At 43.8% G+C, this 10,226-nt stretch overlaps 1 protein-coding gene across 4 annotated transcripts in view; it reads right to left on the bottom strand.

The window, feature by feature from the left end:
* Window positions 1–846: 846 nt before the first annotated feature.
* The window catches only part of Arhgap36 (Rho GTPase activating protein 36), a 28,926-nt gene continuing 19,546 nt past the window's right edge, over window positions 847–10,226 (bottom strand). For 2 of the 4 annotated variants that reach the window (XM_076918309.1, XM_076918310.1), the window contains exons 2-13: window positions 7,584–7,742; window positions 6,308–6,373; window positions 5,626–5,861; window positions 5,218–5,410; window positions 4,936–4,991; window positions 4,523–4,673; window positions 3,854–4,002; window positions 3,547–3,723; window positions 3,277–3,374; window positions 3,045–3,151; window positions 2,455–2,625; window positions 847–2,105 (exon numbers count right to left, since the gene is read on the bottom strand). In XM_076918309.1, the coding sequence (XP_076774424.1) occupies window positions 1,942–2,105; window positions 2,455–2,625; window positions 3,045–3,151; window positions 3,277–3,374; window positions 3,547–3,723; window positions 3,854–4,002; window positions 4,523–4,673; window positions 4,936–4,991; window positions 5,218–5,410; window positions 5,626–5,861; window positions 6,308–6,373; window positions 7,584–7,742 (1,727 nt within the window). In that variant the 3' untranslated portion in view covers window positions 847–1,941. Of the gene's footprint in view, window positions 2,106–2,454; window positions 2,626–3,044; window positions 3,152–3,276; window positions 3,375–3,546; window positions 3,724–3,853; window positions 4,003–4,522; window positions 4,674–4,935; window positions 4,992–5,217; window positions 5,411–5,625; window positions 5,862–6,307; window positions 6,374–6,764; window positions 6,938–7,583; window positions 7,896–10,226 lie in introns of those variants that run through there. The other 2 variants (XM_076918308.1, XM_076918311.1) reach the window with 2 other exon arrangements.

Below are 10,226 nucleotides of genomic sequence, written 5' to 3'. Positions count from 1 at the left end.
TGCCATCCCTTTCTCTTTACCTTTATACCATGTCATCCCCACCTTTTTATTACCCATCATTTCCCCTATTATGTCACATCATCCCTCTTCTCTATTCCCTGTCACCCCTGATAATGCAATGCCATCCCTTCTTCTTTATTCTCCGTCACAATGCCTCTTTACCCCATATCAGCCTGTCTTCTTCATACACCGTCTATCCCCTTTATTCCTTGCCACCTCTCCTCCTTATTCACCATTATCTTTCCCCTTTATCCCATGCCATTTACTCTTCTCTATCCACAGTCACCCCTTCCCCCTATACCATGCTACCCCTTCCTCTTTATTGCCTGTCATTGTTCCCTATTAGGCTATGTCATCTTCTCTTCTTTATTCCCTGCCACCCAGTTATTCAGTGTCATCCCCATTGCTTTATTCCCTATCCCCATTCTTTACCCTATAACATCCCTTCTTTACTCGACCTCCTTTCTTCCCTTTAACTTATGCCATCTCCTTTAGATTCTCCATCACCCTTCTCCCTTACCCCATATCATTCCCTCCTCTTCATCCAGCATCATCTCTCCCATTTATTTCATATATCTTCTTTATACCCCTTAACTCTCTTTATCCTACCTCATGCTCCTTCTTTATTCCCCATCACCCCTTATCTTGTACCATTCACTCCCCCTTTTTTTATCCCACATTCCCTCCCCATTTTATATCATGTCATCTCTTCTTCATTTAATATCAACCCTTCCCCTTTATTCATCTTTCTTGTCTTAGTTCCAGCTTCAGATCTTCACTTGGAGCTTCCCAAATTTTGCCCCCCCCAAATTGTAAGTGAAAAACAACACACTGTACACCATGAATATGCTGCTATCACAACACAGATGTTTATTAATGATGAAACGCCAGAGAAGTTTTAACAATCACAAATCTTCGAGCTCTGTGGTTGTTACCCATTGTATGAACAGTTTCTATCCCTCAATACAATACATCCTTCATTCTAAGGACCTTAGCTCTTGTTATCCATAAATATCAGTTATAATTTGGATGCCATAATAACCCATATCTGTGTTTTGCCAGAGCAAGTCCCACCAAATTTGTACTGTCCTGCATAGAGGATCTACAGGGACAACAAGTAAGAGTGTTTGTAATCAGGTGATTTTAACTACTTGGAACTATGTGTCTGTGCCTAACTAGTTGCTTTGCTGACAACAGGGGCGTGAACACCAGCTGTCTTTAAAACAGGTCCAGGACTAAAATCTATTTTTTCTCTAACTTTTGACCCCAAAAGCTAGTTAGGCTTATACTTGAGGTCTCCCCATTGGCATGTCCTGAGCAAAACTGCACAGAATTTTTTGTAGCGGCTGTTTGACAAGCCATTGGTCTAAATAATTTGAGGGGGAAAATTCTGAGGTGGTGGATTTGCTGTGGGGACACAGGCTATGAGTTGATGTGACACAATTTAGCATTAATTCTTTGTCAGCTGTCAGTAGGCTAACCTAACGTTCTAACATGCCTCTTGAGGGCCTTTCCAGTGAGCTCTTGGGAGGGGGGTAGGAAAGTCAGGAGAAGCATGCAATCCCCTTGGGGAGAGGGAATGCACCTCGAGATTTGTGAGCTTCTCTGGGACAGATGTTTACCACAAATGTAACATCAATTAAAGGAAGGGGCTGCTGTAGTGAGAGAAAGCCTGGATCAGGGTTAAAAGAAAAGGCAAGGTAGCACCAGGGAGCCTGGGCATGACACAGAAGTATCTCTGCCTTTACCAGCTGAAGATACCAATCATCCCCAGTAATGGGGCTGGCAGTGTATTTGGAATTCCCATCCTGACCCGAGCATCAGGTGGAACTCCTTCTTATCCTTAGTTCTTTGTCTTCAAGACTCTTTACTGTTTCCTGTGACATTCCAGCTCTACCCCACCCTTTTCCCCTGTCCGGCATCTTATAGAAGGGAAAACATCTAAGGAAAGAAGCGGATGCCAGATTTGCCCTTCTTCTCCCGGGGCAGACGGAAAAATCGGCGGCCTGCATTGCGGGGGTTACCCACTCCTTCCTTGTTGTCACGTGGACCCGCAGTGCTGGCAGGCACAGTGGGCTCCTCAGTGGAACCTTTTTCAGTGGAACCTGGAAAATAGTAACAATGTTAACTTCTTAGCTTTCTAAACTTTATACTTTGCAAGTAGCTCAAGACACTAAGACCTAGTTTTGAGTTTCAAATACAATACAAGGCAAAGAAGCAGAGCTGGAACTTCATTAAAATTGAGGTCTTCTTTAGAGTCTAAAGTCCCATTAACTTTCTGGATATTGTCATGGTTTGGGATCTCTTCCTCATTTGAGGATTCATCATTTGGAACTTAATAAGCTGCTGGGATCCCTTCAAGTTTGGGAACTTCTTCTGAATCTTGGGGTTCATCATTATTTGGAGCATTTACATTATCTGGAATACCATTAATGAGTGGCACTTCATCATTACCTGGGATTTCATCAGCATCTGAGTCGGTATCTTCATTGTTTGGAACTACATCAAGATAGGGAACCTCTGCAAGATCCAGATGGTCATCATCTTCAAAATCCGATTCATCTTCAAAGTCATAGTTCAGGTTTTCTTCGAGGTCATCCTGCACATCTGGGGCTCCTTCAGGGTCTGAAACAACATGAAAATAAGGTTAGTCTTCAAAGTTTGGGGTCTCCGTGAGTTCTGGGATTTCATCAAGTTCTAGAATATCCTCAAGAGGAGGTAGATCATCAAAATTTAGGGTGTCATCACCATCCTTACCACTACCTTCCTCATTCTTACCATCATCTTCTTTATCAAACTCTGGTATGTCCTCAAGATGTGGGCCATGAATATAAAGGTCTTATGGGATTTCAAGACCTTGAACTTCCCACAAAACAACTCACTCACTGAAATATTTAAATACTAACTCTTCATTTACAGACATAACATTCTCAGAGGATTTACCTTCCTCAAGGGGCTTATCTTCAACACAAACCTAGCTCTCTGTAAGGGCTTTCAAAGGACTGATTATTGGGAAGGGCCTGACCTTTAGAAGGGGAACTGACCTTCATCAAAGGGCTGGCTCTGAGCAAGGACAGCAGCCTGGGCTTCAGCAGAGTCTTCCACTGGATCAGAAAGTAAAGCATCCTCTTCCATCTTTATGCGAGCACTCCTGAATGAGAAAAAATTGAAGAAGTTAGTAGGTTTGCCACAAAGTTTGTTAATATCAAGATAGTGTGAAACTATAAGCCCTATAGGGTAAACATAAACAAGCCAGGAAATCAAAATTCCACTCACTGGATCTTCCTCAGTTTCCGGCGTCTGATAAAATCCAGGGCTTCAGGGCTGGACTTGAACACACGCTTAGAAACCTCCTTCTGAATATGGGGTGGTATCTGAAAGTAAAAATAGTAACCTTAATTGCATATCCCGTTTCATTTATTCTTTATTGGGTATTCACTATTGAAGGCACTGTGATCAGCACATGGAGGATTTTCTAGTCTTGGTCATGGATGTTTTGTGAACAGAAGAATGTGTGGAGTACCGTATTCAAAAATCCCTACTTACCTGGAAGAGGACGTCCCAGTTATCAATCATGGCACGGACCACATTGACAGATGCAACATAGTGATCAATCCCCAGTTTAGTCTTCCTGGATTCCTTACTGGCCAACTTCCCCTTCTTCAGGAGAGTAGTTCCAAACACCAGGGCCAAGTTGGTGGAAGTCATTCGGTTACCTGGAACCTAGGTAAAAAGTGTGTTCAACTTTGAAGCTATGCAAAAAGATGTATAATCTTTTTATTGTTAGCTTTTTCTCTCTTTACTCACTTTACAACCATCTTATTTTTCACTACCCTTTCCCATAATTTTTTACCAGCTGTCCATCAATGCCAATAGAGTCTTCACAGTTCTCGGTGATTTTGTGCAGTGCCTTCAGCAGACGTTCAAGGGTATCACTGTGGCAAGGTGGCAACAGGTAGACCAGAAGCTGCAGGGCAGAAACCTGATCCTTGGGCTTCAGAGCTAGAGGAAGGAAAATGGGGCCTATTTAGAGGGCTAGCCTTGGTAGCAACCTGATACCAAAAGAGAGATACTTCTGCTTTATGGTTGCTAGTGAGTGGAAAAAGTACCCTGGCAACATGCTTTTTGCTTCCTTACAAAACACCCGACTGAGATCAGGATCTCTAAAGGCAAGAAGTGCCATTCTCAGCCTCAAAATTAAATCTCTATAAAGTCTGGGTTCTTCTTTGCCCTAAGGGGCACATCTAACAACTTCCAGAAGCTTAAGAGAAATTTCCAAGCAGCAGGTTTATAAGGGAACAGCAAGAGACACAAAAAAAGCAACTAGGAGAAGATTTTATTAATGTTTTTATTTTCATTAACAAATAATGACTATGTATTCTGGAAAGATATATTTCATATTCTGTTGTTTATCCTACCCTAGATTCCTGGGAATTCTCTAGCCTGAGCTCTTTCATTATGTTCCCCAGATTTGTATATTGCTTTTCCCCCTTGCCCCAACAATGGAGGGCAGAGAACTCACTTGCAGTCAGGAGGAAGGACATGTACAGATCATCAGGCAGCAGAGGGTCCTTCATCTCACGAAAAAACTCCTTGAGGAGTTCGGCCACATCATGGACATTCACACTGTCATCCAGCACAATATCCAGGCCTCTGTCAAATAACTCACGGAGCTAAAAGAGGGGAGAGAAGTTGTGAAATGTCTTCCTTGCCCATCATAGGCTGGGTCTTGACAGTTCTTCAAGTGACAGGCTTCAGTAAAGATAGATGGCTATATAGTATATCAAAGGGTCTATAAAGAAGACCTTAGCCCTCATCCCCCCCCCCACAACACACACTGTCAATTATGACACAATCCTATATGTATGAGAGAGCCCTTATTTCTACCTTTCTTTTTTTACCTAAAGAACAAATATGTAAATACAGTCAGTTTACCTCAAGCACCCTCCGCAGAGAGTACTCAATGGTGAAAATCCCCACGGAGTTTAAGCCTGAAAGAAAAGACCAGAGAACCTGAGCATCTATGACCCTTGTTCCCCAATTATGTTTCCCTTGTTCACCCTAAGCATCTTCATCCCAACTTTCAGTGAAATTATCAGGAGAATGCTACTCAAGCCTTCCATCCCACAACTCCTTTTTCTCCCTTTCTAGAACATTCTTCCTTTTTTTTTCTTTAGTTGCCTCCTCCCTGGATTTAACCATTTGTGGCTTCCTTACCATGTTTCTCAATGAATTTGCAGCAAGTCTCAACAATCTGAGGGATTTGCTCAGCAATTGGGTTGAGGCTCATCTTCCTTTTGGATCCCAGAAGTCGCTGCCCAATAGGCAATGAAAACTCCGAGAGCTGCAGGATGTGCAGCAGCAGGGCTCCATTCTCCAGTTCAGCTGCGCTGTCCACAGAAATTGCACCCTGTGGGAAAATCCAAACTATCTTGAAATGGAGGAAAAGGAGCAACCACTGAGACATTCTAAGTGCCGAGAGCAACATCCAGAACTCTACAGTCTCTCTGCAGTAAGACAAGCCCTGCCCTTTTTACTTCTGTACAGCCCCCACACCATAAAGACACAGGCCTTGACCCCTTTCCACAGAGGGCCCCTGCCTGAAACCTCGAAGACTGAACTCACTCGACGCCCACGGCGAGTGAACTCTCTGGGCAGGGTGGGCTCATTCCTCCTGCGATTGAAAAAGCGCCTCACGCGTCCAAACATTCTTCGCACCACGTTTCCCCGACGACGAGGACCAGTGGAACCGTTGATATCTTCAACCTGCATCGTGGCTGTCAGTTCCCGTTGCTTGCGGCGGGTAAGCTCGTTCACCAGTACCTCTTCCAGGCGGATGCCGAAAGTCTTGAGTGATGCAGCTGGGAAAGAATGAGAAATTTCAAAGACCTGCAGCACTGCCCGCAGCCCCCCTCCCTGGGGAGCGAGACCCTGAATTGGTTACGTAAAAATGACTTGGTGTCACTCAACCACCAGATATGGCTCAAGGTTTCATCCCTGCCTACGTCTTGCCAGTGCAGGACCACCTTGAAGCAATGAGCAAGATTTCTTCAAATTGATCTGCCTGTGGTTTGTCCACCGGGAACCTAAGGCAGGTCTGAGAGGACTACCAAAAGAACCAGCAGCTATTCCTCCACTTCCTGTTATAAACCCCTGGGGGGGGGGGCGGTATCTGGGAGGGACAGCGAAGAGTCTTCAGGGGCAATAAGCATTGGCCATTTCCAGTATTGAGAAAGAGAAAGAGACAGAGAGAGAGAGAGAGAGAGAGAGAGAGAGAGAGAGAGAGAGAGAGAGAGAGAGCCCTCACCCCTGTCTTGTCCTCTCAGCATCAAAATCCACCTCTCCAAGGTGTTTGGACGGTCAGTGGGTAGAGCTATGGAAGGAGAAAAGAAAAAGACATATGCATTCACATACATAGAGGAAGTGAGATGTAACTAAAACACTGCATTGATATGTAGCCACTGGAGGGGGAGGTGGCCCTCTGTCCAGCCCAAAAACAGTATTTGCTTTTGCCCAGCCTCAGTTTCCCCATCTGACAACAAGACTAGCCCCACCTAACACGTGCAAGGTTCCAGGAATTTAGCCTAAGCAGTTAAATGCGCCAGACGCATCTTACTATGAGCCAGTAATTGCTCAGCAAGCACGCTTAAAACATAAATTCAAAAGCTCAGAGGCGCTCCGATCATGCAACAGGCGAGGGGAGGGGCTCTGCCTGCAGCGCCAACCACGGGTGAGGGTCGCCAAGTTACTGCGGAAGTGCTCACGCGCGTTTTTGCCTTCGTTCCCCCTGCTGCGGTGAGAGAATCCGCGACAACCTGGCTGTGTCTCGGCGCCAAATCCCGCAGTGATGACTGCCAGCGGGGTCTCCTCCCTCTTTGCACTCAGTTCAGGCTGCACCAGGGGTGCGCGCCTGGCAGTCCTGGCTCCTACCCTTGCACTTCCCAGTCTTAAGGGAACGCCCCTCTAGCAGAGCGAACATGCCCCCCCCCCCCATCTCCCGTAAAGCCCGCAGCCAAATCTGTGCGCATACCCCTGAGGTCTCCCGGAGCTCTGGAACCCCGTCCTGTGCCTGGTCCCCCGCAACTAGCAGTGCTGGGTTGCGCTCGGAGCGCACCTCCCACAGCCAAACCTCAAGCCCGCACTGGTAGCCCGCTCTTTGCTCCGGTTGGTCCGTGTCTCTCTGCCTCTTTCTCGCTGTCTCTATCTCTCTCAACCGCGCAGTCTCTTCCTGTCCCAGTCCTCTTTTAGAGTGCCCCTTTGATCCTTGGACCCTCTTTGCCGGATTCTCCCACTACACGTGGTGAGCCCCGTTCTTTACCTGTCCTCGGTCCCACCGGGCTTACCGTTCCCTCAAAACCCCAGGCTTCGACTCAACTCAACTAATCTTTTGCCTTTTCTGAAATTTAACAAACAGTATTCAACTCCAGCTTCTTCCGTTCCCAAGGCACCAGGAGACTGGTCCCGTTCTGAGATCAGTAATGACCCCCCTCTTACCCTCCTAGACTTTCAATCTGCCCCATTCCGGAAGCCCGGGGGGTCTACTTGCCCAAAGGCAAGGACTCCACACTCCGGGTATAGCTCACCTCTGTCCGGCTTGAATTCAGAGAGGAAATGTCTGGCCACGAGTTCGTGGTAAGCAGTCTCTTGCAGCTTCAGGCGCTCCAGCTCAGAGAGGCTGTGAATGGATACCATGTCCATCTTGCTGTCTGGGTTCTGTCCTGGGGCTCCTCCCAGGACGCTCACTAAAAAAATGAAGGCAGACAACAACAGCAAAAGGGAGATGATTATGGGACATCGTGTCCTTGCTGCCTTTAGAAGAGGGATGCAGCCACCCATTCTGGAATAGGATGATTATCAAGACTGCATCATCCAACTGTCACTGACTGGACCTGGTGGAAGGAACTATAGGGAGGGGGTAAAGAGGGAGGGAAAACTGGGAGGCGGCTTCACCCTCAAGCTGAGCTGCCGCCTCTGTGTTGAATATTCAGGGGCAAAAAAAAAAAAAAAAGAAAACCAACTTTAAAAAAAAACAGCTCTGAATAGATAGCCCAGAAGAGAAACTAACAAAAATTAAAGAAAATAGTTTTTTAAAAATAAGCAACCTTATATTTTTTAAAAAAACAGTTTGATACAGCAATAAGACATAATATTTTCTATTAATTAATTACAACACTGATAGATTTTTTTTTCTTTTCTTTCATGATGATGCTCTAAGCTATCTGGGTTAGATAAAAAGGAGGCATCTATCCAAGATAATGAACACTGTAAATTTAAATAACTCTTTCAGAAGACAAGCTGGACACATGGGTCTGGAGCCAAAATTTGTCCCCAGGCCTTTTGACCTAGTAATTCCCCTTCTAGGAATCTATCCTAATGAAATCTTGCTACAAACAGGAAACATCATATACAAATGACCCATCCACTAAAAAGAAAGAAAGAAGGAAAGAAAAGAAAAAGCTAGCCCAGAAAAAGATTACTTATATAATTATGTAATAACTAATATGAAAAATGATGTAACCATACATGTATGCTTATAAAGAGATTTTCAACAATAAAAACAAAGTACAAAAATTATGATTATACCTATTTAAAGAAAAACATGCATAAAACATTGAAAGAAACACACCAAAATTCTAACAGATAGTCTTTAGTGGCAGGATTTTTGTTTGTTGGTAGTTTTTCTCATTTTTTAAACCTGATTATATTGCATTTCTTGGGGGGGGGGAGTCAACTTTTATGAAAAAAACATCATCTCTAGACTATTCCTAGTGAGACTCTATACAGAATTAGTAATCACAGTAAAGTATGTCTTAATATAACAGCACAGGGTTTTATATGGCCTTTCCCCATAGCCCTATATGATCTTGTGCTCAGGCTGAACATCCCTCATTGGTTACCTCCCTGGACCCCACATAAGCATCTTTTATCACATCCTCTGATACTCTTGATATTTCAGCAATTCATTAAAAGAAAAAAAGAAATCTGTATTAAAGAGAAATCTGTATCAATTGTCCACTTTAAACCAGGTACTAAATATTCAGGGGGTAAACAAGAGAATACTGTTCCTCTCATGAAAGATACAATACTGCAGTGAAGGACATACTCAGGTTAGCAACAGTTTGCAAAATCTTTTGGTATGTCAGCTGGCAAAGATATAAAGAAAAAGTACTGTGAGAACAGACAGGAGAAAATATCTAAGTCTGCCTGGAGATGGGGGGGGGCAGAGAGAAAGAGACAAAGCTTGGGCAAAGGAAAAGAAATGGAAGAAAGATTGTTATCTACTTAAAGCAATATGCACAAGTTGGGAGAAGATAAATCATGAAAGGCCCCATAACAACATGTTAAAGAGATAGAATTTTTTTCTCTAGGCAATGAGGCACTACTATGGGGGTATAGGCAGAGAGTGACAGAGTCATAGCTGTACCTTTGTAAAACACAGAGAGAGAGAGAGAGAGAGAGAGAGAGAGAGAGAGAGAGAGAGAGAGAGAGAAAGAGAGAGAGAGAGAGATGGAAACCCTGTTTTGCATAGAAAGCCTGAAGCAGGTACGTCAGCTAAGGGGCAAAGGGCTGGTGACATATATCAAAGATCCTGCATGGAAATAGCAAGGTTTAGGACTAAATTAGTTTTGTTTATGGCAGAGAAAATAATTTGGGACATGGAGAGCTAAGGCTTTTGACAAAAAGAAGAAATCCTATACCATTTTTTCTAAGCTTTACTCTAATGAAGGTTTACAAATATGTTCTATATTTTATTCTGAGAGGGGCTTAAAATTCAAAGATCAGTAATATAGGCTGTAACAGATAAAAGGTAGGAAAAAGATTCATCATATAACCTAAACAAATGAGCAATGCTGTTTATAAAGAAAATATACTTCTTGAGTTTTATCAACAAATTCTCTTTTCCTTGCATACCTTAATGGCAAGTCATAGATACAAGAAATGCTTGCTGGCTAACTGAGGTACAGCATGAGAAAGAGTGAGGGCTTTTCCTGTGGTTTTTAGATGAAGCCGAGATGAAAGCCCATAGATTCTAAAATTCCTTCAACTGCAAAGCACATACCCTGAACCCAAAGTGAACACCAAAGCTGGACCACCAAATAACCACAACGTAACCATTTTAACCAAAGGCATATATGCATTTAAGTACAGTTTCATACCAAACTTATAGCAAACCCCACTTACAATAGCAAATCTAAAATCCATCAATGAGGGTCTCATCTTGATAC

The sequence above is a fragment of the Arvicanthis niloticus genome, chromosome X (assembly GCF_011762505.2).
Source record: "Arvicanthis niloticus isolate mArvNil1 chromosome X, mArvNil1.pat.X, whole genome shotgun sequence".
Classification (NCBI taxonomy): domain Eukaryota; kingdom Metazoa; phylum Chordata; class Mammalia; order Rodentia; family Muridae; genus Arvicanthis; species Arvicanthis niloticus.
This window is presented reverse-complemented; position numbering and strand designations above follow the sequence as displayed.